Raw genomic sequence first — 27970 nt, forward strand, 5'->3', positions numbered from 1 at the left:
CACAAAAACCAGAGAAACAAACGCTTTAAGAATGAGAGAGTAATCAGCTGCATCAACTACTCTGAGAAGTCAAATCAAATAAAGACAGAGAAAGAACCACGAGACTCAGGAACATGGACATCACTAGAGACCTGAACAGGAGCAGTTTTCGAGAGCAGACTCCTGTTGGAGTGGTTAGGATGGGCAGGAGATGAGCCAGTGGGGACAACACTGGCCGCTCTTCTGAGGAGTTCTGCTGTAAAGGAGAGCAGAGAAACGGAACCCAGAATAAAGAGGGGTATGAGGTAGCCAGGATTCTCGTGTTTTGTCAGATTCTATTGCATGTCAGATTCTATTGCATGCTTTGACACTGGTCAGATGAGCTAGCAGGGCTGGAGAAATTTATAGCAGAGCAAGAAGAAGGAATGAGATCAAGAGCAAATGTGGAAAACTTTTAAAGAGAGTATAAAGCTGTCAGAAGTTAGTCTACACATACCACCCACGCAATGAGCACAGAAGCCTGTGGCGATAAGAGGGTGGTGTGTTTCTCCAGGGTGACCACCGGTCAGAGAAGCCTCTGGCGAGTGCACAGGGAAACTGCTGCAGTCTCACTAGAAACATGTGATTAGTGACAGCTCTTGGTTTTTTGCGTTTTCACGAATAACATGCTTTTTTGGGTTTTTCTATTATTTTAATTAATTTTAATTGACATAACTGTATATGTTTACGGGGTATAATGTGATGTTTTAATACATGTATATCGTGCCTTTTACATGATAAAATCAAGCTAATTAACATATCCATCGCCTCACACCCTTATTTATGGTGAGAACATTTAAAATCTACTCTTTTCGCAATTTTGAAATATGCAACATGCTATTATTAACTATAGCAACCATGCTATGCAACAGATCTCTACAACACATTCCTCCTGTCTAAATAAAATGTTGTGCCCTTTGAACAACCTCACCCCTTTCTCATCCACCGGCCTCTTCCCCAGCACCACTGGCCTCTCTCTGTCTGAGTTCAACTTATTTGGGTTCCACATATAAGTGAGTTCATAACGATATTTGTACTTCGGTGCCTGTTTAGATCAGTTGCCATAACATTCTCCAGATTCACCCACGTTGTCACAAATGACCATTTTCTTCTTTTTAAGGCTGAATAGATTCCATTGTGTATACACCCCACATTCTCCTAATCCATTAAACCACTGAGAGACACCTGGCTTGCTTGCATCTCTTAGCTATTGTGAATAATGAGACAATGAACATAGGAGTGTGGCTATCTCTTCAAAATATTGATTCATCTCCTTTGGATCCATAGTGGGATTGCTGGATCACATGGTAGTTCTCTTTTTAGCTTTTGAGGCACTGCTGTACTGTTTTCCGTAAGGGCTGTATCAATTTACATTCTACCCACAGTACGTAAGTGTCTCCTTTTCTCTACGTCCTCGCCAACATTTATCATTTGTATCTTTCACTACAGCCATTCTAACAGGTGTGAACTGATACCTCACTGTGGTTTCAATCTGCATTTCCCTGATGATTAGTGAGGCTGAGCATCTTTTCATGGATCTGTCAGCAATCTATATGTCTTCTTTTGAGCAATGTCTGTTCAGGTCCCCCGCCCGTTTTTTGACAGGGTTCTTTGTGTTCCTGCTCTTAAGTCACTTGAGTTTCATATATATATATATATATATATATATATATATATATATATATATATTTTTTTTTTTTTTTTTTTTTTTTTTGAGACGGAGTTTCGCTCTTGTTACCCAGGCTGGAGTGCAATGGCGCGATCTCGGCTCACCGCAACCTCCGCCTCCTGGGTTCAGGCAATTCTCCTGCCTCAGCCTCCTGAGTAGCTGGGATTATAGGCACGCACCACCATGCCCAGCTAATTTTTTGTATTTTTAGTAGAGACGGGGTTTCACCATGTTGACCAGGTTGGTCTCGATCTTTCAACCTCGTGATCCACCCGCCTCGGCCTCCCAAAGTGCTGGGATTACAGGCTTGAGCCACCGCGCCCGGCCTCTTATATATTTTTAATATTCGCTCCTTATCAGATGTATGGTTTGGAAATATTTTCTCTGAATCTGTGAGTTCTCACTTTTCTTGGCTAACAGATGTTTTAAAGTTACATTTTTGTTGCATATTTTGTTCTGATATTAGGTTATTGCGTGGTAATTTGGTAGTGATTACTGAACTCTTTTTGGACTTCACATGCCTCAACTTCAGAAATATCATTAAGCTGAAAAAAGCCAATCCTAGACATTCCAAGGAAAATAACTCCTTTGACTGTCTTAGAATCAATTTGATAATTCAGAAAGGTAGCCAGATGCATTCATTCATTGAAGCATATATATCAGGAGCCTACTGTGTGGCAGACGCTGCCTTAGACATAAGTAAATGGCCAGGGTTCCGGTAAATAAATAATTACAATGAAACAGAGTGGTCAGGAAAGTCCTCTGAGAAGAGAGATCTGAGCCCAGACCTGAAGGATTAAAAAAAAAAAAAAATCCACTGCATAGAGAACAGAATGCAAAGTTCTAGATAGAAGGAACATTCTATGGGGGTGGCTAATGCTAAGTGTGAGCAAGTGTACAGGGCAATGGCACCTTGCTGATAGTGAAGGTAGAAACTGATGAACATTTTCAGTAGGGGAAGCAGTTAGATAATTTCATGTAGGAATTTCACTTCCAGTAATTTATCCTTAGGAAATTCTCAAGACTACAGTCAAAACTGCACATTGCCTCCCCGTAATTCATTCTTCACAAGAGCATAGGCTAAGAGGATTTTTTAAAACCTAGATTAGTTTGTTCCAGGGATGTGCTGGCAGACATTTAACAACTGGCCCTCTAGGGGAAGAGCAGCATCTGCTATAAACTCCTGTGGTTCAAACACAGACGATCCCGGGCTTACGATGGCTCGACTGATGATCTTTTGACGTCAGGATGGGTTTACGAGGGTATTAAATGCAGTTGTGACCGATGATATTTTTCACTTACAATGAGTTTATCAGATTATGTCCTGATAAGTTGAGGAGAATCTGTAACTGTCTGCAACCCAGATCAAGCCACTTATCAACAGGATGTCACTGAATAAGGAGCTGGGAAGAGACATGCCAAGAGGCTCTCAGAAGCCCCTGAGGGCCCACTCAGCACACCACAGTGTCCTTCCACTAGTGCATGTCCATCATACCTTGCAATGGAGTCCACACTCCTCAGCATGAGCTCCAAAGCTCTCCCTGCCCAGGGGGCTCCTGCCCACCTCCCAGAGTTCCTCCTGCCACGCCATCTCCCCTGTACTCCCGGCTTCTGAATTTTGACTGAAGTCTCCAAGTTCATTTCCACTTCAAGGTCTTTAACTTGCTCTTCCCCAGATTTCCCTCTTGTCACTCAGGTGTCTGCTCACACATCACCTGCTGAGAAAGCTCCTTGCTGCCCACCCTACCTGAAGCTCAGGGCATCATCTTGTATTTGTTTGACAGCCTTTCTCACATCCAAACTTGCCCAGCTTTTTGGTCATGGTTCCCCACTAAAATTTAAATTCCGTGAGATCAGACACCTGTCTGGCCTTGGTTACTCCTGTCATTTCCAGTGTTTAGAAAAATATTTGGCCAGTAGTAAGTACTCGATAAATATTTGTTACTGATAAACTGATTAATTTATAATAGTAAAAAAAAATGTAAGCCACTTAAGGGTCCAAAAACAGGGAAACGGTAAAACCAACATTTATGGGTCATTTACTATCTGCCAGAAACTAAGATAAGCGCTTTATATATCTCTCTCATTTAATTTGCACAGTAGACCTATGGGGTGAGCACTATTATAATCACCACTTTACAGATAAGGACACACCTACAGTGGTTAAGTCGTCTGCCAAACCACTCCAAGTCAAGTAGGAAAGTCAAGCCCAAGACTGCTGCACGAACCCAGCTCATCTTAGAATCCAGGGACGGGGATCAGGAGGGAAGCCTCACCTGGACCAATGAGCATGGAAAGGCAGCCACGCCGGTCTCCAGCGCTTGCTGAGCTGCTAATAAGGTAGTTATTCATTTCACGCTTAGCTGTTGCTCTTTACATTGGTCAAGAGCTCCTCAACGAGGAGGAAGGAGAAGCAGGGCAGGTGCTAAGTCTCTCGAAGTCCCCAGCTTCACAACAACGTAAGAGCATCAAAAACTCCCCCTGAACCTCAGCCATTAGCTATTGCAAATCATATTTTGAAACGATACTTAATGATATTGTTACAATGCTCACAGTATAATGAAAAGGGAAAGGAACGGAATAGAAAACTGTATATTCTGTGAAATCTCCAGAAAAAGAAATTTAAAACACACTCACATGTATATGTAATGCTTAGGAAAAGACCAGAGGTAAGCACATCAAAACATTAGCGGTGGTCGGGTTAGAGTGAGTGGATTATGAGTGATTTCTATATTATTTTTTATAAGCTTCTATATTTCCCAGTTGTTTTGCAGTGAGCACGTCTTTTGAAATAAGAGAAAAAAAATCTATATTATTACATTTTTTAAGTGGTTGAACATTACAAAGGCAATGGAATGCAAAATTAAGAGGACATGAAATGCCGTAGACGAAGCAGGAATGGGAGGCTGCAAATGGGTTCCCGCAGGGACCAGGCAGAGATAAGGCAGGCTGGGAGAGAGCTCAGCCTGACAAAAAGCAGCAAGGGGCCGGGCACGGTGGCTCCACGTAATTCCAGCACTTTTGAGAGGCTGAGGTGGGTGGATCATGAGGTCAGGAGATTGAGACCATCCTGGCCAACACAATGAAACCCCGTATCTACTAAAAATGCAAAAATTAACCTGGTGTGATGGCAGGCACCTGTAATCCCAGCTACTCCGGAGGCTGAGGCAGGAGAATCGCTTGAACCTGGGAGGTGGAGGTTGGAGTGAGCCGAGATGGTGCCACTGTACTCCAGCCTGATGACAGAGCGAGACTCCATCTCAAAAAAAAGAGGGGGGGCAGCGAGGAGAGTGATTCCAAATCAGAAAAACACATCAGGGTTTGATCCATGCCTGAAGAGAGGTAACCCCCAGGTTGGGGGGATGGAAAAAGAGGCCAAGACACTCAAAGCTGAGTCAGGAAGGAAACTTGAGTATCCATGTTGAAAATCCCCAAGGGTCAGAACTGGAATAACCTTGGAACTCTGGGGGGCAGCACTGTTCACAACAGTAGCCAGGAGAGGTGTGTAGCTGCTGGGCGCCCAATGTGGGGCCAGTCCAAACTGAGCTGTGCTGGAAGGGTAACTTATATGCAGAATTCAAAAACTCAACGCAAAAAAAACGTAAAATACTTTCTCAATAATTGTATTGGTTTTGTGTTGAAATGAGAATATTTTGGGTGCACTGGATGAAATAAAATATGTTAATTTTACTGTTTTCTTTTTGCTTTTTTAATGCGGCTGCTAAAAATTTTAAAATTACACAGGTGGCTCAAATAACGTTTATACTGGACAGCACTGATCGAGACCAATCGTTCCATTTTACAGATGATAAAACTGAGCTAGCAAGGTTAAGGGGCTGGAATTCTTTTTGTGAAAGCCACACAGCTAATTAGTGAGAGAGGGGAGAGCAAAACTCAGACTTCTCACCACCCAATCCAATCCTCCTGCCTCCTCACCCAACATACGCATCAAACGTTTGATTCTGGAAGCATTTCAGTGACATGTCTGGTTTCTCCATGGAAAACTGAGGTTATCGTTATTTGACATTCTGTATAAAAGCCCTTGTTACTTTGAAAACCATCTCTGTGAAAACAGTTTTTCACATTTTGATTAATGTATCATTTCAACCCAACCCAGTGTAAGGCGGTGTGTGACGTTCTACGTGACCATCACCATGGGATGAGGTCTGGAAGTCTCCCATTGATAACAATTAAACTAGATCCCACCAGTTCATTTAGGGGCACAGTCTTTGTTTGCACAAGATCTAGCTGAAGGTGGAAAGTTATAATAGGACAAAGCTTCCCTGAGTTTTGGTTTTACGCTCATTGCCCCATATAAAGCAGCACTGCTGTTCTGTTTCTTGGTTTTGACAAGTTCCTTGCAGCTGACATTGGGAGTTGCCTACCCAGTAGCCCTTCTCTCCTCCTAACAGAACCCTGACACGATAAGGAACGGCTGAATCCTCCACTAATACAACCACACCTTCCAGCTCCGTTGCAGCTAAGGGAAGCCAAGTCATGTAGATCAGGCCGAGGAGGTATCATCAGAAGTTACTAGGTGGGGCCGGGCGCGGTGGCTCAAGCCTGTAATCCCAGCACTTTGGGAGGCCGAGGCGGGTGGATCACGAGGTCAAGACATCGAGACCATCCTGGTCAACATGGTGAAACCCCGTCTCTACTCAAAATACAAAAAATTAGCTGGGCATGGTGGCGCGTGCCTGTAATCCCAGCTACTCAGGAGGCTGAGGCAGGAGAATTGCCTGAACCCAGGAGGCGGAGGTTGCGGTGAGCCGAGATCGCACCATTGCACTCCAGCCTGGGTAACAAGAGCGAAACTCTGTCTCAACAACAACAACAAAAAGAAGTTACTAGGTGGACTGTAGGGAAAGCTCTTCCTAGGGAGCTGACTCCAATATCAGGCTTCCTTTTGCCCTCCAATCTGCCACTTGTTCAATCGGTGAGGCAGGAAGCCACACTAAAAATGGCAGGGTGGACAGACCCTGATGACATCACAGAAGTGCCCCACCAGGCCAGGCTGCCTCCTCCTGACTTGCTGTAATGAGAAAAATCAAACTGTAATTTGTCCTTCAGGTCACTGTACTCCAAAAGTCAAATAAAATTTCTGATACAGAAGCCCAGTCTTTCACATCTGTCCATCACATAGAATGAAATGGTTTTAGGGGAAGACTATTTTAAAATGCAGGAATTTGCCCAAAACTCCGATTTGACCCAGTCAAAATCCGTGTACTAAAGAATCCTGCAGAATGCCAGGCAAAGCGGGCTCCACGCAACTGCAGAGACCTTCCTGAAGCTAAGTGCCCTAGAAATGGCTGAGTTGCTCTGTGGTATGCAGCACAGGGAAAAAGTAGAAACGACACCTGTGTTAAGTACCATCAAGCACCCAGGGCCACCGGCATATCTGTTAACATTCTGGAGCGGGTCATGAAGTAAGTAGAAGCCACCCCACTTTTCTTGAACTTTTAACTGTCTGCAACCCAGATCAAGCCGCTCAGCCAATCTCTGGTTGTCTATCACCTTAGAATATGCCAGTGCCATCTCAGAAGAACTCCTATTTTGGGAACCACCTTTTGAAAACTTCAAGAGCTGTGGATGCCTTCAAAATGATGAAATTACTTACCTCTGAGTTTCACGGTCAGTATATGTTGTCATCAAAACTGAGTCAAAACAGTTGCATAACAAAGACGGCGTACACGCAGCCACATCAAAACTCACTCCGCAATTTCAGCATCTTACTCAAGGAAAACAACAACAAGCTCCTGTTGAAATTTAAGCAGAGCTCCAATTTTCCTTTTGTTTTACTTGCACAATTTGAGTTTAATTTTTATTTTTGCAACATCTTTCCTCAAAAATTGAGAAGTATAATTCTTTGGAATATCATTTTTCTATTTCATACATGTAAACGAAATCAATAAAGTAAGTTACAGGCAAAATTGTTCCTGGTGGTATTCATGTGTGTGTGTTTGTAGAAATATAATGTAATTATTGCAAGGTACCTACGTCGTATAGATGGTGAAAGTGAGGTTCAGGAAATCTAAGTAACTTACCTAATATCAGGCAGTTAAGAATTGCTGAGTTCAAATCCATATAATCTCCCCTCGACATCCTATGATCCCAGGACTCAGCCTCAGCGTCCTAAGTTATGATCCAGTTGAGGGAGGAGAAAAGGAAAAACTAATTGTGCGGACAGCTAAAGCTGGTCTTCTGTAAAATTATTTTAAAATGAAAGACAGCCTCAAGCTACAGGCACAAAGACAGCAGCCTGGGGAAAACTCAGGCTGCAGCTGCACAGGTAAGAAAGCAAGGCCCAGGCCGGGCGCGGTGGCTCACGCCTGTAATCCCAACACTTTGGGAGGCTGAGGCGAGTGGATCACCAGGTCAGGAGTTTGAGGCCAGCCTGACCAACATGGTGAAACCCCGTCTTTAAAAATAATAACAATAATAAATAAACAATAAAAATAAAAGAGAAAGTCAATTAAAAAAAAAAGAAAGAAAGAAAGAAAGCAAGGCCCAACACGGCAGCCTTTATTCTTGGTATAATCAGTGAGCTCCCACAGAAAGGGCCCCCCGCTTTTCAGGCACATACACAGTAGGCTCCACAGGAACTTGCCCAGGGAGGTAAGGGCTTACCCAAAACATAACCGGTTACACAAACAATAGAAGCTGTGCTTTGTGCTTACCTAAGGATATGCCCGCAGCTGCAGATAAGGGGCATTACACAGACAGCTACAGAGATGAGGGGAGTTTCTGATTAAAGCTTTTGCATTCAACGCTAAAAAGGCAACCCTCTTCTGAGTCCCGTCCCTGCAGCGGAGCACTTTCTGCTTTTGCTTATTAAACTTTCGTTCCAACCTCACCCTTTGTGTCCATGCTCCTTAACTGTCTTGGTTGTGAAATAAGGAACTCTGGGTGACGCCTCACAGCGACAGACTGCCACACTGTGGTGCACTGAGACTCACACGGTGAGCTCTGTCCCCTGGTAGTACACGTGCAGAGGTCCAGAACCTCTCACAGATGTTCCAGCTGCCTTCTAACTGATCCAGAAAAGCAGCTTAGGCCCAGAAAAGAGTATGTAAAGGTCATCGGGAGATGATCTCAGACAGTCTGCTGTGTTCCAGGAGGAAGATGGGGAGATTCGCTCCTGACAAAGGCTGGGTCTGGCTGGGCAGGTCCCATGAATACCAGGTTCCTGCCCGCCCAGTTGCCCTGGGTCTCAATCAACGGTTCTCAGACTAATCAAGGACCTGAAGAGCTTGTAAAATACATACATCTTCCTGTTAAAACTCCACCTAAGATGAACTGATCTGAATCTTTGATGGTCGAGGGCACTCATATTTTTTTAAGCAGACTGGGAAGGGGGAAGGCAGGGTCACTGGGCATCTCACTGTATAAATGGCTGTTCTGCCTGCCCAGCCACAGCCTGGGGGAAGTGGGATGGAGCCTAATAACAAACATCAGTAATAATGATACTAAGCCCCTCACACACAACCCTGAATGTTGGTGTCGTCAGCCCCAGCAAGGTTAAGAGACATGCCCAGGCTCCTGAGCAACAGACCCAGGCACCCTAATTCAAACGGCTTTTCAGCTTCCACCAACTCTGCTGCCTGAAATTTCTTGAGAGGAGCCTGAGGCAGCAGCGCTAAAGCATATTTGCTGGTGCAGATGAGGGTTCAAAATAAAAAAGACTCAGACCCTCCACCGTGTGGAGAGAGGTCTGGCAGAGGGGCAGGCCCGCAACAGAGGAGCATCCTTGGGGAGCAAGTCCTGGCTGGTGCTCTGGATGGCTCTGGCTGGTGCTCTGGATGGCTCTGGCTGGTGCTCTGGATGGCTCGGGCTGCCCAGTGTGGAGCCAACAGAAAAACAAGGACCACCTCTAATCCACATTAAAAAGGGCCCCGAGAGGTGAAGAGGCTTGGCCAAGGTCACACAGCTTCCTATAGGCAGTTTCCTTTACAGAAACATTTCTTTTTTGTTTTTTTAAGATGGAGTCTCACTCTGTTGCCCAGGCTGGAGTGCAGCAGTGTGATCTTGGCTCACTGTAACCTCTGCCTCCGCCTCCCAAGTAGCTGGGATTACAGCTACTGTATTTTTGTATTTTTAGTAGAGACAGGGTTTCACCATGTTGGCCAGGCTGGTCTCAAACTCCTGACCTCGCAATCTACCCGTCTCAGCCTCCCAAAGTGCTGGCACTACACGTGTGAGCCACAGTACCTGGCTTCCTTTACAGAAACCTTTCTTGAGCAACCCTATGTGCGCCTGGCCATACACTAGTGCCGGATTTAATGCGACGCTTTCCAGGAGTGCATGTGCTATGAAAGAGGACCATGGGTTGGAGTAATATTGATATTCAGGCCGTCTTCCTAGGGGCAGTCCTCGCCATCAAGGGAACCTTGGTTTGAAAGCAGGCACCTCTCTGAAACAACTATACCCAATACAGCTTGGTGAGTGTCACTGCCCTGCAGTAGAAGCAGAATCACAAACCCATCACTTGGGCCCAAGAGCAGCACACACCTAGACCCCAAAACTCCCATGCCTGCCCCCACCTCAGCCCGTTTCTCTCCCCCCGCGCCCCGGCAGCCACACAGGGATCCCTGAAGGAACTTCTGAATTCACATGCCTCTTGCAAGCATCCCTCCACCCTACCCAGAAAGGCCCCACGGCTCCCCGCTCCGCACTCTCCGCTCTCTGCGGATACCCCTAGCTGAGCCACAGTCTCCCCAGAGCCCTGCCCTGGCTCTAGATAAACCCGAAGCTGTCAGCATGTTAATTAGGACCTTGAGATGGGGGGGCTCACTGACTGACAATTAATAACTCCATCTCTCTGTTTCCTGCTGGCATATTATTAATTTATTGGGCCTCTCCACTGGGGCCAGAGATAACACAGACTGTGAAAGCACACATTTCAGTTTCAGGCTGAGATGCAGAGGAGGGGTGTTGAGAGAAGTGCCAGTCCTCCAGCGGGCAAGGACACAGCGTGGGAAAGACCTGCCCACAGCCCTGCGTCCAGGACTTCACCCTACAGAAATGAAAGTGCACATCCTAAAGGCACGCAGGGGAGGCTTACTACAGCACAGCTGGGGAAGAGCAACTGGAACGTCGTTGACAGGGGCTGCTGGAATGAACCGTGGTTCAGCCATGTTGAGGAATACTCTGCAGCGAGAAAGAGGTGCTGTGGACACCTTTCCAGAAAGGGCCAAAGACAGACGCACACCCTATACTGCTGATTTGTTTAAAGGAAAACGGTAAGAGCAAAACAAAGACCTCTATGTGTAATAGCATTTCACCTTCATGACAGAAGGAGAGAAGGGAACCAGGGAGTAAGGGAAGGGGACCTTTTCCCCGGCTTAAGCATAAACACAGGGGGAGAAGCAACCACAACAGATGGCAGCTGTGGCAGGGCCGAGACGGGGAGGGGCCAAGGCGGGGAGGGGCCGAGGCGGGGAGGGGCCGAGGCGGGGAGGGGCCGAGACAGTGAGGGGCTGAGGCGGGGAGGGGCTGAGGCGGGGAGGGGCTGAGACGGGGAGGGGCTGAGACGGGGAGGGGCCGAGACGGGGAGGGGCCGAGACAGTGAGGGGCTGAGGTGGGGAGGGGCTGAGGCGGGGAGGGGCTGAGACGGGGAGGGGCTGAGACGGGGAGGGGCTGAGACGGGGAGGGGCCGAGATGGGGAGGGGCCGAGACAGTGAGGGGCCGAGGCGGGGAGGGGCTGAGATGGGGAGGGTCTGAGACGGGAGGGGCTGAGACGAGGAGGAGTTGAGACGGGGAGGGCCCGAGACAGGGAGGGGCTGTGGCGGGGAGAGGCTCAGACGGGGAGGGGCCGAGACGGGAAGGGGCTGAGACGGGGAGGGGCTGAGACGGGGAGGGGCCGAGACGGGGAGGAGTTTAGATGGGGAGGGGCTGAGACGAGGAGGCGTTGAGACAGGGAAGGCCCGAGACAGGGAGGGGCTGAGGCGGGGAGGGGCCGAGACGGGGAGGGGCCGAGACGGGGAGGGGCTGAGATGGGGAGGGGCCGAGACGGGGAGGGGCCGAGATGGGGAGGGGCCGAGGCGGGGAGGAGCTGAGGCGGGGAGGGGCTGAGATGGGGAGGAGCTGAGACGGGGAGGGGCTGAGATGGGGAGGGGTTGAGATGGGAAGAGGTTGAGACGGGGAGGGGCTGAAACGAGGAGGAGTTGAGATGGGGAGGGCCCGAATAAGGGAGGGGCTGAGGTGGGGAGGGGCCAAGACGGGGAGGGGCTGAGACGGGGAGGGGCCGAGACAGGGAGGGGCTGAGACGGGGAGGGGCCAAGATGGGGAGGGGCCGAGACGGGGAGGGGCCGAGATGGGGAGGGGCTGAGACGGGGAGGGGCCGAGACGGGGAGGGGCCAAGACGGGGAGGGGCCGAGGCGGGGAGGGGCTGAGGCGGCGAGGGGCCGAGACGGGGAGGGGCTGAGACAGGGAGGGGCCAAGACGGGGCGGGGCCGAGATGAGGAGGGGCCGAGGCGGGGAGGAGCTGAGGCGGGGAGGGGCTGAGATGGGGAGGGGTTGAGATGGGAAGAGGCTGAGACGGGGAGGGGTTCAGACGAGGGGGAGATTAATTGGGGAGCAGTTGACAAGGGATTGTCTTCAGATGGGTGGCGGTTGAACTGCGGAGGGCGTGAGATGGGGAAAACGCCCTTGACTCATTTGCAGCCGTGGGTCCAGGCGAGCCCTTAAGGATGGCAAGGTGCTGCCAGTGGTCAGGGAGAAGGCAGGCCCCGGACTGCCGTGGGGGTCCCGGGGCGCTCACCCTGCCCTGCCAAGGCCCCTGCTCCTCCTGGCTTTGCCTTCCTTCCTTGTGATGTGAGTGCTGACCCTCCAGCTACGCAGCCGAAAGCATCCCAGAGACTGCGGCTGCAATGCACAGAAACGACCACTTGGGGGCACCATAAAAGAGGGAAAAAAGACCTCTTCAGAAAAGGGACAATGTGACAAATTGTGTGCAGGTTCCTAGTCTTCTGATCGGTAGGCAGTGATGCTGCTTTTGTAGAACAGCGGTGAGGTCGAGTAGTGGGATGTGAGCACAGCTGCAGAGGGTCTGGAAGGGGGTCCCCAGGAGAGGCGGGGGCACGGAGAGAGCGGAAAGGAGGGCAGTCCCCTTCCTCACTCACAGGCCAACCCTGCATGCCTCATCCCCTCCCTATTATAGCCTTTGTGAGAAAAGGAGGAAGAGGAAGATGGTTGGAGGAGCTAAAAGCAGAAGAGAAGGAGGACAGGATGGCTGGGGTAACAGCAGCTGAGGCAGGGTCCTCAGAAGGGTGCCCCGTGCCCACCTCCTTCTCTGCACCTCAGCTTTCTCACCTGCCCCTTCAATGAGAAATTATGTGAGACGAATTTTAAAGGTCTTTTTATCGGTGCCTGGAAGTCTACAGGGTGTCTAATTCTGCATGTGCGTGCGTGTGTGTGTGTGTGTGTGTGTGTGTGTGGTGTTCAGCAATTTCATATTTTTTCAGCCAAAAAGGCCGAAGCAAATTCCTTCAATTATGTTCATCTCCTCCACAATGAGCACTTCCTTTTCTGCATATGTCTTCACCCATCCCCTCACATTCAAGTAGAAAATGCCCTTGACTCATTTGCAGCCATGGGTCCAGGCGAGCCCTTAAGGATGGCAAGGTGTTGCCAGTGGTCAGGGAGAAGGCAGGCCCTGGACTGCCGTGGGAGTCCCGGGGCGCTCACCCTGCCCTGCCAAGGCCCCTGCTCCTCCTGGCTTTGCTTTCCTTCCTTGTGATGTGAGTGCTGACCCTCCAGCTACGTGGAAAGCATCCCAGAGACTGCGGCTGCAATGCACAGAAACAACCACTTGGGGGCACCATAAAGGAGGGAAAAAAAGACCTCTTCAGAAAAGGGACAATGTGACAAATTGTGCGGCTGGCGCTAGAGGGCGCCGCTTTGCCCACTTTCTTCTAAAAGGTGGCTGGGGGCAGAATCTCCATATCCTGACATGTCGAGAAGGCTGAAGAGCCTCCCTCTGCAGATACGGCCGTGGGGGCAGAGTGGAGGCAGCCCAGCACCAGGGCAGAATGGGAGAGAGGGGACTGACTCACCTGAGCCTCCAAACAGGGAGGAGACTCTGATGGTGTCACAAAAGGAAACACAGAATGGGCTGATCTGGCCTGGGCACCAGGCTGCACAGTCACAAACCCTGTCCCCGGCCTCCTCCCCCAGAGCCTGCCTTAGAAGGGAAGAACTTGAACAACCGATCTCCCCGAGCCTGGCTCCCAGCACTGTGCTCCGGAAAAGAAGGAAACCCTCTGCTTTCTCTTAGCGCATCCAGTGGCTTCAGAAAGAAAAAGGGAGTGTGTGTTTTTAGAGGGGCCGGAAGTCTCTGGGTCACTGTATAACCCTGGCAGAGAGGTTATGCAGTCATGCTCTGCAAGAGATGAGAGTCGCCAGGCACTTAGCAGGGACCAGTTCCCCGCTTCCCAGTACAGGACGCTCCTTGTCAGATGCAGCCTCCACTGCAAGCACAGAAACCCACACAGCTCACCCACTACCTTGTTTATTCTCACACCCTGTTCTCTAGGGAAGCATTTCTAGAACTATGGAAGGTTTGAAGGCAAGGGCAAGTCCCCAGACACCAGACCTAGAAACAGGCTCTTTTTGCCAATCCCGGGAGGACAAGTTAAAAAAAAAAAAAAAATCAAGGGTGTGTGAAGTTCCCCAAAGGACTCAGCTTAAAACAAATCTCTAGAAATCACCCAAATTGTGTCAGTTCCCAAGGGACGCCCAGTTCTCTGGATTCTCTTTGCCTTCCTGCTCTGCTCAGAATTCCAAGAAAGCAGGGCATATGCGCCAGGTCTCTTCCCGGCTGGTGGATTTCAAATGTGTTGCTGGTTAGTGATAACCCGGTGTGTTGAAGGCTCATGATTTCTGTGTTCCACTGGCATATGTTCTGGTTTCTGCACGCCTGTTCTACTACAGCCCTACGATCCTGAAGTGCCTCATCTGAGTGAGAAGGCTGGATTTTGCAGACCTGCAACCTCAGGTGCCTTCAGGACCAAGTCAGTCCTCTAAATCAGTGAATCAGCCCAAAGGCAGTAGAGAGGGAAGACCGTGACCTGGAGACTTCCTGCCCTCTCTAAAGACATACACACTTAAAGAAAATTAAAATATCTGAGAAGTTAACGAAGCACTCATATGTAACTGAACAAACTCTGCCACTCACCCTCTCGGCAATAGCAGTTCCACAGATTCCTGTAATCTAACAACCCAAGTGATATCTGATGCTGGCAGCAGGGGGCAGCCTGTGAACTGAGGTCTCCACTAGACCTGCATGAGATCTTCGTCACCAGGCTAGAGTGTAGTGGCACGATCATGGCTCACTGCAGCCTCAACCTCCTGTGCTGAAGCAATCCTCCCACCACAGCCTCCTGAGTAGCTGTGACCATAGGTGTGCTCCACCGTGCCAGGCTAATTTTTTCATTCTTTTTAAGAGATAAGGTCAGCCGGGCGCGGTGGCTCAAGCCTGTAATCCCAGCACTTTGGGAGGCTGAGGCGGGTGGATCACGAGGTCAAGAGATCGAGACCATCCTGGTCAACATGGTGAAACCCCGTCTCTACTAAAAATACAAAAAACTAGTTGGGCGTGGTGGCACGTGCCTGTAATCCCAGCTACTAGGGAGGCTGAGGCAGGAGAATTGCCTGAACCCAGGAGGCGGAGGTTGCGGTGAGCCGAGATCGTGCCATTGCACTCCAGCCTGGGTAAGAAGAGTGAAACTCCGTCCCAAAAAAAAAAAAAAAAAAAAGAGATAAGGTCTGCCTGTGTTGTGCAGGCAGGTCTGAAACTCCTGAGTCCAAGCAATCCTCCCCCTTTGACCTCCTAAGATTACAGGCTGAGCCACAGCTCCTGACCATAGCATTGTTGTTTTCTAGAGAGAAGGGGGTCTCACTGCGTGGCCCAGGTTGGTCTCAAATTCCTGGGCTTAAGCCATCCTCCTGCCTCAGCCTCCCAAGATGCTGGGATATTACAGGTGTGAGCCGCTGTACCCAGTCTGTGGCCATAGGATTTCATTTTACTACATAAACCTAAGCTTCAAGGTGGAGACACGTGTTGCCTTATAGAATATGGTGCTGATGTTGCATGCGGTGCGAATGCCGGAGAGACTGTTGGTTGGATGTGATCACCCCTACCACGTCAGCACAGCTGCAGGGCACGTGAGGCAGAAGTGGGCAGGACTTCAGGACTGGTTCTCCGACCGTATCACTCACACTGTCCACTGACCTTCACGTAAAGCAGCCACGGAGGCTCTCAGGACCCCAGTTTCCTCACCTGCAAATGAGGCAGCTGGACCAGCTGAATAATAATAATGAGAATGAGAATGGCCCGTAGGCATTGACTGTTGACCTTGCGCCTGGCGCTGTGGGTTTCTTCCTGTAACCTCCCACATGCTGCTGTGGTCCACTGATGCATACAGCTGACCCCAAACCTAAGTGCAACCTCTGCACCATGGTCTTAGGCAAACCTCTGATGCCTGCTGTATACAGTGATGGCAAGTGACAGGCTCCCAAGGCGAGGAACGGGACATGACGGAGGAAAAACAACCAAGCGCCGGACTAAAGACTTCCGTACTGTTTTTCCTTCATAGCAATTCAAAAAGGATGCTGTATGCATCCACAATCTAGCAAAAGAGGAAAATGAGGCTCAGAAAGGTTGGATATTTTACCCAAGGTTAAATAAGACACGGTTCAATGGTGATCAAACGATAGCTTGAAGGAAGACGGTTCCCAAACAACCTGCAAGGTAACCAGCTCGCCTTTTACAGCTCATGAAGCTCCACACCCCAGGGCACCTGGTCTAAACCTAGAGCCACTGGTGTCGTGAGCTTCCTGGACTAGACTGTTCGGCATCACTAGAGCTATCAGAGGCCAGGTGGTGACTCTAACCATGGCCACTGTCACGGAGCATTCATATTCATTCCCAAATAGTGACTGAGGGCCTTTGGGTCCGCATGGCCCTCAGCACTGGGGCCATGGAGTCAACTAGGCAGTCAAATCACCGATCTCATGGAACCAACATTCTTGGGAGGGTAGGTGGTCTACTGCATAGGTGACGTGGCACGGTGACCAGGCGTCCATTTTAGACTGTGTGATAAAGGACAGCCTCTCTGAGGAAGTATCATTTGAGCTAAGGTCTAAATGGCAAGAATGAACCAACCCTGTTGAGATCTGGAGAAAAATTCCAGGCAAAGGGAGGAGCCAGGGTCGAGACATAAACAGGCACAGCCTAAATAAGAGGTGAGTGAGCAGGAGGTCAGGGCACCAGGGAGACAGTAGATGAAGCCAGGAGTTAAGCAAAGCTCAGGTGGGGTGGGGCCTCACGAGCCAGCAAGTGGAGTTCAGCTTGTCCCTGCTTGAACACGTTCCCCGATTCTAGGGAAACAAAGACGCAGAGACAGGTCAGGAGGCCATCGCAATGGTCCAAAGGACAGCGGCTTGGAAGAGATTGGTAGCAGTGGGGATGGAGAAGTGGTCAGACTTGGGATATGTTTGGGGGATGTTGCTGACAGGGCTCGCCACTGATCAGAAGTGAGGGAAAAGAGAGAGAAATAGAAGATATGAGAACACCTGGCTTGGACAACTGGAGAAACAGCGGTGCCATTTACTGAGATGAGGAAAAATGAGGCGCCAGACAGGCTCAGAAGAGCATCAGGAGTTTTGTTCCAGCCAGGTTATGTTTTAGAAGCTGGTTAGACAAGAGAGCAGTGCAGAAATGCCAGCCAACCATTTGGCTACAAGAGTCAAGGGTTCTTAGGAAATTTGCATTTGAGACTCATCTGTAGATGAGTGGGTCACCCAGGGAGACTGTAGGCAGAGAAGAGACCCAGAATAATCCTGGTGCTCATCAACATTTTGAGGACCACCCCCCCCCGGGCACAGTTTTAAGAAACGGAGACACGATGGGGAGCAGACAGACTTCTCTGCTGACAGTCTAGTGGACGACAAGGACACACGAACAGGCAATTACAATGTAGTGTGCTAAGTACTATCATTATGGAAATACCCCCTCCCTCTTTACAGAGTAAGTCATACCCACCTACGCAGACTTTAAAGTTACACATAATTTCCTTTCTTCCAGACCCATATGCAATAATAACGCCATACCAAATGTTTCTGTTCTTCATCATGGTACCTACTATTTCCATCTGAATAAATAATACATGCAAACCACCCACCATATAGCCAGTGCTGAATAAATGGTGGCAGTCATTATGAAGACACAGGTTTGTGACCTAGTGCCACCTCTAGCTTTGGAGCTCATTTTTCTCTTCTGTAAACTCGAAATAATGCTAGCTAATTCATGGGGTCATTGTGAGGCTCAGATGAGCTCACGCATATGAAAAATGTTTTAAGCTGGAGAGAACTGTATTAAAGTATTAGAAAAACATCTCAACATGCCCACTTGCTAAAGTTATAAAACTTAGTACACAAGAAACACTTGGTGTTAACCAAGAGGTCCTCATCACCTGAAAAGTAGGAGTGAGGAAACCTTTCAATAAGTTCTTTGGAAAACAACATTCTGCACGAGAAAATCTGCTCCATCTGAAATCACCTAAACTACTCCTTCTCCCATCCACATTTGGCTCACCCAGCCAAAGGCGAAAGCAGGAGACCTCCCAGGTTGGTTTCTAGTCTGTTTCGCTCATCACCAGGATCCTGACTCGCTGTCTAGGAGACAGGATTTGTGAAGCTGGTGGTGTGCCTCCTGGGCTTTTGGCTGTATAGATGGACAGGGTCTCAGGAGGAGCAAGAAGCGACCGGGGCTGCCCACAGAGAACTCTACCTCATTTCTCACTGTACCAAATCCAAGCCCTGAGAAAGAACCGGGCTGCCCCTGTCCTAGAGCCAAGGGGATCCTGTCTAAAGAACGTACGTCAGTAGAAGCCGAAAGGCAGGAGACAGAAGGAGAAAAGTTTCAATCTCTACAAAGTGCACGCAGGTACAAGGTCCTGAGCAGCCCTGAAGTGGGGCAGAGAACAGACTCCCCACTTGCACTGCTGACTGTTCAACCGAAGGACTTCACAACCACACAGTTGACCAGGGACCTCAGCTGCCTCCTTCCCTGGAACTTCGCTGATTGGAATGGATATCAATTCCCTCAATATGTTTATTTCATCATTCTTTCAGCACATACTTATTGTGAGCCAACTGCACACTAGGCACTGTTTCGGACCCTGAAGGTAAGACAAAGGCTCTGCTTTCAAGAAGTTTGCACTCCAGTGCAAAATGTGTGTTTGTGTGTGTGTGTGTGTGTTCAGGAAACAATAAAGACTATGATGAAAAATAAAGCAAAATAAAGAGGGAAAGAGAGTGACAATGGGGGAATGCTATTTAAGTAGGGTGACAGGAAGTTCCCTCTGAGCAGAAACTTAAATGAAGTGAGAGAGAAGCCATCCCAGTATATGGGGAAAGGATTCTGGGGAAAGGGACCGGCAAAAGGCAGAGACCTGATGTGGGAGGTCTGAGGACATTCAAGGAATAACAAGGGGCCAGCGTAACCAGAACAGAAGGAGTAAGGGGGAAGATGCAGAAATAAAACCACAGACGTCCCTGCATCTTCAGGAGGCTGGCTGGGCAAGGGGGAGAGGGAGGAGATGGAGATCATGTCCTGAGCTAAGGACTGACAGGAAACATTTCTTAAGACTTGGGCAGAAATTCCTTCTACTATCTTTCTAAATCCTTTGTAAATCAAAGAAGAAAAAGAAAGGATCTTCAGCTGTGGTTGGGGAAACAGAGAGTCTAGAAGGGAGACACAGACACAGGGAGGCTCATTAAGAGGTGGTTGACATTATGATCTTGGGCAAGTGACTTAAACCCTCTATCCCCCAATTGCAAAAATGGGGACAATCATGGTACCAGCCTCAATCAATTATTACATGGATAAATCAATTAATATTTCTAAAGTACCTACAATCGTGCTGGGCTTCTAGTGCCACATACGTGTGTGTGAAATAAAAATAATAAAAGGTGCTTAGACCAGGGAGCAGCATCTATTGTCTAAGTGAAGTGGTGAATAGTGATCTGCAGCAGCAAAAGTGGTGAATAGTGATCTGATACATTCTGAAGGGAGAGACACTGGGTCCTGACAAAAATTGAGTGTCAATGTGGGAGTCGGAATGACTCCAACATCACTGGACCAAGAAACAGAAAAAAATACAGGTTTAATGAAAGAGAAGGCTGGACGTGGTGGCTCATGCCTGTAATCCCAGCACTTTGGGAGGCTGAGGCGGGAGGATCATGAGGTCAAGAGATCAAGACCATCCTGGCCAACATAGTGAAACCCCATCTCTAAGATAGAATGAGTCATTCACAAGGGGCAAGAATGCTGGAGCTGGGCATGGTGGCGCATGCCTGTAGTCCCAGCTACTCAGGAGGCTGAGGCAGGAGAACTGCTTGAACCTGGGAGGCAGAGGTTGCAGTGAGCCGAGATTGCACCACTGCACTCCAGCCTGGCGCCTGGTGACAGAGTGAGACTCTGTCTCAAAAAAAAAGAAAGAAAGAAAGAAAGAAAGAAAGAAAGAAAGAAAGAAAGAAAGAAAGAAAGAAAGAGAGAGAAAGAGAAAACTACAAGAGAAGCAGGTTTAGAGGGAAATCAGTATTTTGATGTTGGACGTGTTCAATTTGAGGTGACAATGGATGTACAAGTAAACACGGTGAAATCTAAAATCCAGGGAAGAGGTCCTGGGTAGAGATACACATTTAGAGGTAAGCAGTGTGTGATGTGCACCAAAGGTCTGGGACTGGACAAGAGCACTAGGAAGTAAGCCCTGGTGAGAAGAGAACAGGCCGAGGACGGAGCCCCGGGACGTCCAGTGTTTAGGAAGGATTGTGGAAAGTAAGTAGAGACTGGCAAAAGAGACTGAGGAGCAGCCAGCAAGGTAGGAGGAAAACCAAGAGTGGGGATCACAAAAGCCATGTGAAAAAACAGCTCCACCTGTAATTCCAGCTCGGGAGGCTGAGGCAGGAGCATCATTTGGGGCCAAGGGTTCGAGACCAGCCTGGGCAACATAGCAAAAATCTTGTCTCTAAAAAAAATTAAAAATAAGGACCAAAGAGTTTCAAGAAAGAGGAAGTGATCAAATATTGCTGCTAGGTCAAGGAAGATGAATACAAAGGAACACCCGTTGGATTCTGCCTTGGGAAGGCCAGTGTCACCATGTCAACAGCTGTTTGTTTGCCGAGGACAAAGACCTGATCGGAATGGGTTCCAAAGGAAATTGTAAGGGAAAAAAAATGGAGGCAGAATAGACAAAAGGGCTCATTTTGCTCTATGTGGGCACCAGACTCCACATGGAACTTGCGGGGTGGTCAGTCCACAGTAACAGAAAGTAAAGGCCTGGCACCAAGGCCCAGATGCAGCAGGTGGTCAGCGTGGGGATGGAGCCTGTACATGCCTCTCCTGATTACTGCTATTTTCCCAGTGAAGTGGGAAGGCAATCATAGTCGTGAGCTAGAAGCGAGCTGGCAGGAAGCTATGGGATTTGAGAGTTAAGGGAAAAGCATGTGAAATAATCTCTAGAGGAATGTGAGAGTGAAGAGAAAAGGGAAAAAGAGTAAGATTTCTGGGCAGGACCAAGGGCCAACTGGAGGAGGCAGTCGTCAATTCACAGTGAGATCGATCAGCACGGTTGTGAGCTTTTCTAGAGCAATGGTCACCTGCCCACATGTACATGAAGAATGGTGCCAAGTGGGATTTAGCAGGGCTGAAGTTCTGCCAGGCAACGTATAACAAAGCAACAGAGGAACACTGAAGTTGAGGGGGAAAACAAGGAGATTACAATGATGGTGAAGCCTGAAGTACACTAGAAACCAACTTGAGCTCCAGCATTCTTGCCCCTTGTGAATGACTCATTCTATCTTAGAGGTTGGTCAAAACTCAGGAGTTCAAGACCAGCCTGGCCAACGTGGTGAAACCCAGTCTCTACTAAAAATACAAAAAATTAGCCAGGTGTGGTGGCAGGTGCCTGTAATCCCAGATACTCAGGAGACTGAGATTGCATGCAGTGAGCCAAGATCTCGCCACTGTACTCCAGCCTGGGCAAGAAGAATGAACCTCCCTCAGAAGAAAGAAGAAAGAAGAAGGGAAGAAGGGAGGAAGGGAGGAAGGGAGGAAGAGGAGGAGGAGGAGGAGAAGGAGGAGGAGGAGGAGGAGGAGGAGGAGGAGGAGGAAGAGGAGACCTCAAATGAAAGGTCACTATTTTATCTGGAAAATGTATTTGGTGCTTAGAATGGAATTCAGTTTGGTAAGATGGGGAATAATGACTTGGGAAGGGGATCGTGAAAAGGTAATAGGATCAATGTCTTGCCGATGCAGTGAGATTAAAGAATCTCAGCCGGGCACGGTGGCTCATGCCTAATAAACCCAGCACTTTGGGAGGCCAAGGTGGGTAGATCGCCTTAGGTCAGGAGTTCGAGACCAGCCTGACCAACATAGTGAAGCCCCGTCTCTACTGAAAATACAAAAAAAATTAGCTGGGCATGGTGGTGGGCTCCTGTAATCCCAGCTACTCAGGAGGCTGAGGCAGGAGAATCACTTGAACTGGGGAGGCGGAGGTTGCAGTGAGCCAAAGTCATGCCATTGCACTCTAGCCTGGGCAACAAGAATGAGACTCCACCTCAAAAAACAAAACAAAACAAAAGAATCTCGGGAACGGAGCACTAGAGGGCGTGAAGTGGAGAGAATAGAGGGGTGGCCACGCAGTGGGATGCTTGAAACTGAGAGTATGGAGCAGTGCAGCTATTACAAGATCCAGGCAGACCACGGAGGTGAGCTCTCAGCAGGAAGCAAGAAGGCAAAGTTACAAAAGAGAAGAGGCTAAGGCACCAAGGCGCCAGGGTGCAGGAAGCGTCACCTACGTGGATACTGAAATCACCAAGAACTGCTGGCAGCTGAAGATGTGGGGAGAGGCAGTAAACCCAGGGTAGCCCACTCTTCCCGGAATGAAGCAGGTGACTTGGGGGTCTGTAGATGGTGGCAACCAGGGGTCGGAGGTAGTATTATCTGATGATATGTGCTCCACAGCTGGCATTTTTAGGAGAGGAGTGGGGAATCATGGTCTGGAAGCAAGAGTGAGGAGCAAGTTGCTTCTCCAGACTCCAGAGTCCAAGGCAACATGGAAGGGAAAGCAGCTGTCACGTGAGGCAGCTGCAGAGCAGGCTGCAACGCTGGAGGGTGGCTGAGGGGGTGGCTCCAGCAGGAATAAGAAAGTGAAGGGACTTCCAGAGAAGGCTAGGAGGATGGACACGATTTTGCTGATGATGGAACGTGGGTTCCAGACAGTGTGTTAGTGAAATCATGCCCCAAAGGGTCAAAGAAGCCAATGACTACATTCTTGGGTGTACAGGACAGCAGATAAGAAAAGAAACAACTTGCTGAAAAGCTGAAGCTGAAACTGTGCCCCAAAGAGTAAAAACCGATGACTAACAGATAGTCTTGAGCTTGCAGAATGGCAGATAAGAAAAGCAACATACAGAAATGCCGAAATTCCCCCCACTTGTGAGATCAAGAAAAAACGGGCTGACATTGGTTGGAACCAAGATGGCCTGACCTACTGGAGTCTGCGCAGAACAAGCTTGCTGACGTCACGGCCTGACCTGCCGTGATGTGTTTCATACTAAGTGCCCAAGAATTTTCACAGTGACCCGTGAGGCAGCATGAAGAGTCCAAGGACTTTCCAGACCTCCCCTTCCCCTCCACTAATCACCCACTAATCCCTTGAACCTTTTCTAATGAAAATACTGCCCTGAAGGGAGGACAGAGAGACAGATTTGGGCTTGACTACTGTCTCCTTGTGAGTCACCATGCAATAAAAAGCTTCTCTGCTCAAAAACCTAGTGTTACAGTATTGGCCTCTAGTGCCTTGAGCAGTGAGCCCTCTGTGCTCAGCAACATTAGGGTTTGGAGAGCTGGGGAGGGGTGTGGAGAAGATCAAATTAAGGCACGTCCAGAGCCACAAGAGTAAGAAGATTAGGTGGTAATGGGGAAAGGCACAGTGAGGCTATGAGTGTTGGGGCGCAGAGAAGGACGGGGCAACATCACTGTCTCTGTCACTTCCCATTTTCTCTTCAACCCACTCCCACTGGGCTACTGACCCCATTGCACTTGCTGAGCTGCTCCCATTAAGGTCACCTCTGTGTTGCCAAAACCAGTGTTTCCTTCTCTGTCTTCATTTCATTTGACCTCTCAGCAACATTGTATGGAGATGATGACTTTCCTTCTGAACACACCCGTGTCCTCACTTCTCTGTCCCTCTACCCCCTGGTTACCCTCCCACCTCCTTCCATGCCTTCTCACCTCCCTCATATGCTCCTCCTCCACTGCTACGCCCCTAAAGGCTGACATTGCCCAAGGCCATTGATGTGTGTTCCCTGGTTCACCTCTTCCCGGACCTGCCCAGGTGAAAATGATCTCCCAATCAGCCCCACTGGCACCCCCGGTAGGTGGCTGGTACAAGATCTTGACATCCTCCATTAGTAGAAGTTTAACTTACTGAAAGACACAAAAGTTATTTCCACATTGCTAGTCACGGTAAAGCTAGTTTTTCATTGAGAATTGTGGGATTTCTTGGGTTAGGCTGGATAATTGGCATTGAGTGACATGAACAATGTGTATGATGGTCTCTGCCTCAAGGTGTTCAGGGTCCTCTTAGAAAAGTAAGATGGAGGTGCATTAAAAAACAGTACTTCTAAATGCGAAGAAAGACCAGCTATCGGAGCTGCCTGGGTTTAAAGGCCATCTACTCTCTCCTACTTGTTTTCCAAAGTCATGATGAGGTGACTTACTGAAGGTCACACCACTAATTAGGTCACCCTGGGAATTAGAACCAAGTCTCCCAACCCCCACACCAGTGCTCTCACCACGGCATCTCAACAGGTTGTTGAGAGAAGTACTTTGAGCTTTAGAACGAAAGGCACTGTGCCATCACGGTTAAAAGCATGGATTCTAGAACCAGACTGCCAGGGTTCGAATCACTGATTCGTATCAAATCACAGTAACAATGCAGTTGTTATCCAAGTGACCTTGAGAAAGCCACTTAACTTCTCTGTGCCTCATTGGTTACATGTGGCTAATAACTGCACCTACCTCACAGCTATAGTGAGGATTACCGTGAGAGGACGGAGGTAAGGTGCTTAGAATGTTGCCTGGCACGTAAAGACAGCTATGCAAGGTTCTAAATACTAACAGTACTGAGAGATCAACAACCGAGAGGTCTGTGGAATGCTGGATGTGCTCAGCTCCTCTGTGAATCCCGGGAGCTTGGCATACATTAGGGCTCACTGAATGACTTAACTAACAAACATGCACATCCTTGTGAAACAGAGATCAGTTCATCTACCCCTACTCGCACCATCCAGAACACTCACTGAAAACAGGCAGGTAAATCCCACACGACCACCACCATCAGGACACACCTGTCACTAGTCTCTTGGCACTTGATGACATTTAGCAAGTCCACAACCTAAAGCAAGAAGAGACAGACATACGGACCACAGGACGTGCCAACATGCAGCGTGGACGCTGGCATCCACGGGACAAAACTCAGTCCGTCTACGGAGCCTAAACCCGGCGCAACCAAGAATTAAATGAAATACCATCCTCCTTTAGGACTCCTAAGGAGAAAAAGCCAAAATTTGCAACAGGTGCGAATTGAAGTCAGCCTTTTGCCCTACACAGAAAGAGCAGAAATAAGGCCAGGAGTGGCCACAGATGTTGGTCATTTTCTTCCAGCCACTGGAGAAGTGCCCCAGAATGTAATCATTTACCCGAGGAGGATATTAAAAGAGCAGGGTCATCTGCAGTTCCTGAAGCAAAGATGATATAGATGATCCACCTGGTGAAGCATTCTCCGTGGGCTTTGGGAAAGCTCAGAAAACGAAACAGACCCCAGTTCTTTACCCACAGGCTGTTAGTAAACTAAGTGAGCCTTGGAGGCAAGCCTGATTCACCCGCATCTGACACTGAAGGCCGCAGGGAGGCTGGACGAGGCCTACAGCCGGGTGGTGAGACCCGGGGCTGACCACGAGGACGTCCCCCGGAGGGCCCAGCCCCTCGTCAGTTGCAGCACAGTCGAAAGCATCTCCCGCCCCCACAGGCCCCATCCGTCCCAGGACCCCACCCCGACCTGAGGCCCAGCCACGTCCGCCCCGCGCCCCGCGCCGCGCCGCGCCGCGCCGTACTCACTCCCATTCCTTGCGCCGGGCCTGCGGGGTGCTCTGCATCTTGTGCGCCTCGTGGGCCTTGATGATGTCGCGCTGTTCGATGAGGCCCCCGCGCCGCCGCTTCATGACCTCGGGGCTCACCGGGAGGAAGGGGCCGGAGCCCGCTTCCAGCGCCACAGCGCCCTCCCAGCCCGGGCCCTCGCCCTCCTGCACCGGGAAGAAGTTGTCGAAGCCGGAGGCGGCACGCGGGGAGGCCGGCAGCATGCCCACCTCGTCCGAGGCCTCGGCCTCGAGCAGGGTGCACTGCTGGGGCCGCCATGTCTCCTCCTCCGGCAGGGCCAGCACGTGGCGACGGCGGCGGTGGCCCGCGGCCCGGGGCTCAGGGCTCCCCGCAGCCGGGCAGGGGGCGGGCTCGGGCAGCCTGCGTTCTGGGCTCAGTCCACGCATCTCTGGCACCATCACAGAACATTGCTCTGTGGGAGGGGCAGGGGAGAGACCAGGAGTGGGGAGGGGAAGGAGGGAGGATGGGGCCAAGGCCACAGGGAAATAGAGAAGAGAAAGAAAGAGGTTAATGGCATTGCCCTCCAGGCCAAGACTTGCTCAGTGCTACACCCTGGGCCTGACGACCCACACACGCAGACAGAGGAGCTCCATCAATGATGTTGAAATCAGGAGCATCTGCGGTGGACCAAGCTGGGCGCCAGGTGTCCAGAATTCCACAAAGTGGAGTGGATTCTCGCCCTTCTAAACTTCACAGTCTACTGCAGAAGACAGAGGTTAAAGAACTAATGATATGCTCCAGTGCTAAGGTTTCAGGGGCTGCAGTAAAGAGAGAACTCTGAAGGCTGCAATTATCAGCCCCACCTGAGATAGCTAGGTGGCTGTTCCCTCCCATTTTTGGTGGAAGAATCCCTCCCCCGGGCCCAGCTCCTCTGGGGGAATTCCCATCTACCACCTGCTGCCCTGCCTCCCAAGCACATGCTCCCAGGAGACCAAGCCTCAAGGTGGGCTCTTTTTTTAAATTTATTCATTTTGAGATAGGATCTGTCACCCAGGCTGGAGTTCAATGGCACAATCATAGCTCACTGCAGCATCAAGCTCCCGGGATCAGACGATCCTCCTGTCTCAGCCTCTCAAGTAGCTGGGACCACAGGCATGTGCCACCACAGCCAGCAATTTTTTTTTTTTTTTTTTTTTTTTTTTTTTTTTTTTTTTTTAGAGATGGCATCTCCCCATGTTGCCTAGACTGGTCTCAAACTCCTGGACTCAAGCAATCCTCCTGACTCAGCCACCCAAAGTACTGGGATTACAAGCATTGCCTCTGAGCCCAGCCTTTGGAGGACTATTCTTGAGAAGTGGGTCCCGTCTGCAGGTTCCTTCCTCCTTTTTTAATGCATGTGTCTGCCTCAGGACCTGGGGGCCACGTGTGACTCAGGTGCTCCTGTGGCTCCCTTGGCATCATTCTCCTTTTCCATGCCAAGGAAGATATGGCCAGATTGGCCTCTGAAAGACATACACATTGAATTGGTGTTTACTGAGGGCTTACCACGTGCCGGGCACTGTGCCAGGTACTGGGCACAAGACAATCCACATCATCCTCATGAGAGAGAAAGGAAGAACATTGATTGTGACCATGACAGGATGTGCTGTGATAGGCATAGGCCTGACTGCTAGAGGAGCACATGTGAGGGGCACCTGGTTGGGTGCGGTGGCTCACGCCTGTAATCCCAGCACTTTGGGAGGCCAAGGGGGGGTGGATCACTTGAGATCAAGAGTTCGAGTCCAGCCTGGCCAACATGGTGAAACCCCGTCCCTACTAAAAAATACAAAAATTAGCCAGGTGTGGTGGTGTGTGCCTGTAATCCCAGCACTTTGGGAGGCCAAGGGGGGGTGGATCACTTGAGGTCAAGAGTTCGAGTCCAGCCTGGCCAACATGGTGAAACCCCGTCTCTACTAAAAAATACAAAAATTAGCCAGGTGTGGTGGTGTGTGCCTGTAATCCCAGCTACTCGGGAGGCTGAGGCAGGAGAATCACCCGAACCCGGGGTACAGAGGTTGCAGTGAGCCAAGATCACACCATTGCACTCTAGCCTGGCTGACAGAATGACACTCCATCTC

General features: G+C 49.6%; 1 protein-coding gene across 7 annotated transcripts in view; it reads right to left on the minus strand.

The window, feature by feature from the left end:
• Positions 1 to 26190, minus strand: part of CACNA1E (calcium voltage-gated channel subunit alpha1 E) — a 405974-nt gene extending 379784 nt beyond the window's left edge. For 5 of the 7 annotated variants that reach the window (XM_074389670.1, XM_074389669.1, XM_074389668.1 and 2 more), the window contains exon 1: positions 25875 to 26189. In XM_074389670.1, coding sequence (XP_074245771.1) covers positions 25875 to 26116 — 242 coding nt within the window. In that variant the 5' untranslated portion in view covers positions 26117 to 26189. Of the gene's footprint in view, positions 1 to 25874 lie in introns of all 7 variants that reach the window. The other 2 variants (XM_074389672.1, XM_074389673.1) reach the window with 2 other exon arrangements.
• Between the last annotated feature and the right edge of the window lie 1780 nt (positions 26191 to 27970).

The sequence above is a fragment of the Saimiri boliviensis genome, chromosome 19 (genome assembly GCF_048565385.1).
Source record: "Saimiri boliviensis isolate mSaiBol1 chromosome 19, mSaiBol1.pri, whole genome shotgun sequence".
Classification (NCBI taxonomy): domain Eukaryota; kingdom Metazoa; phylum Chordata; class Mammalia; order Primates; family Cebidae; genus Saimiri; species Saimiri boliviensis.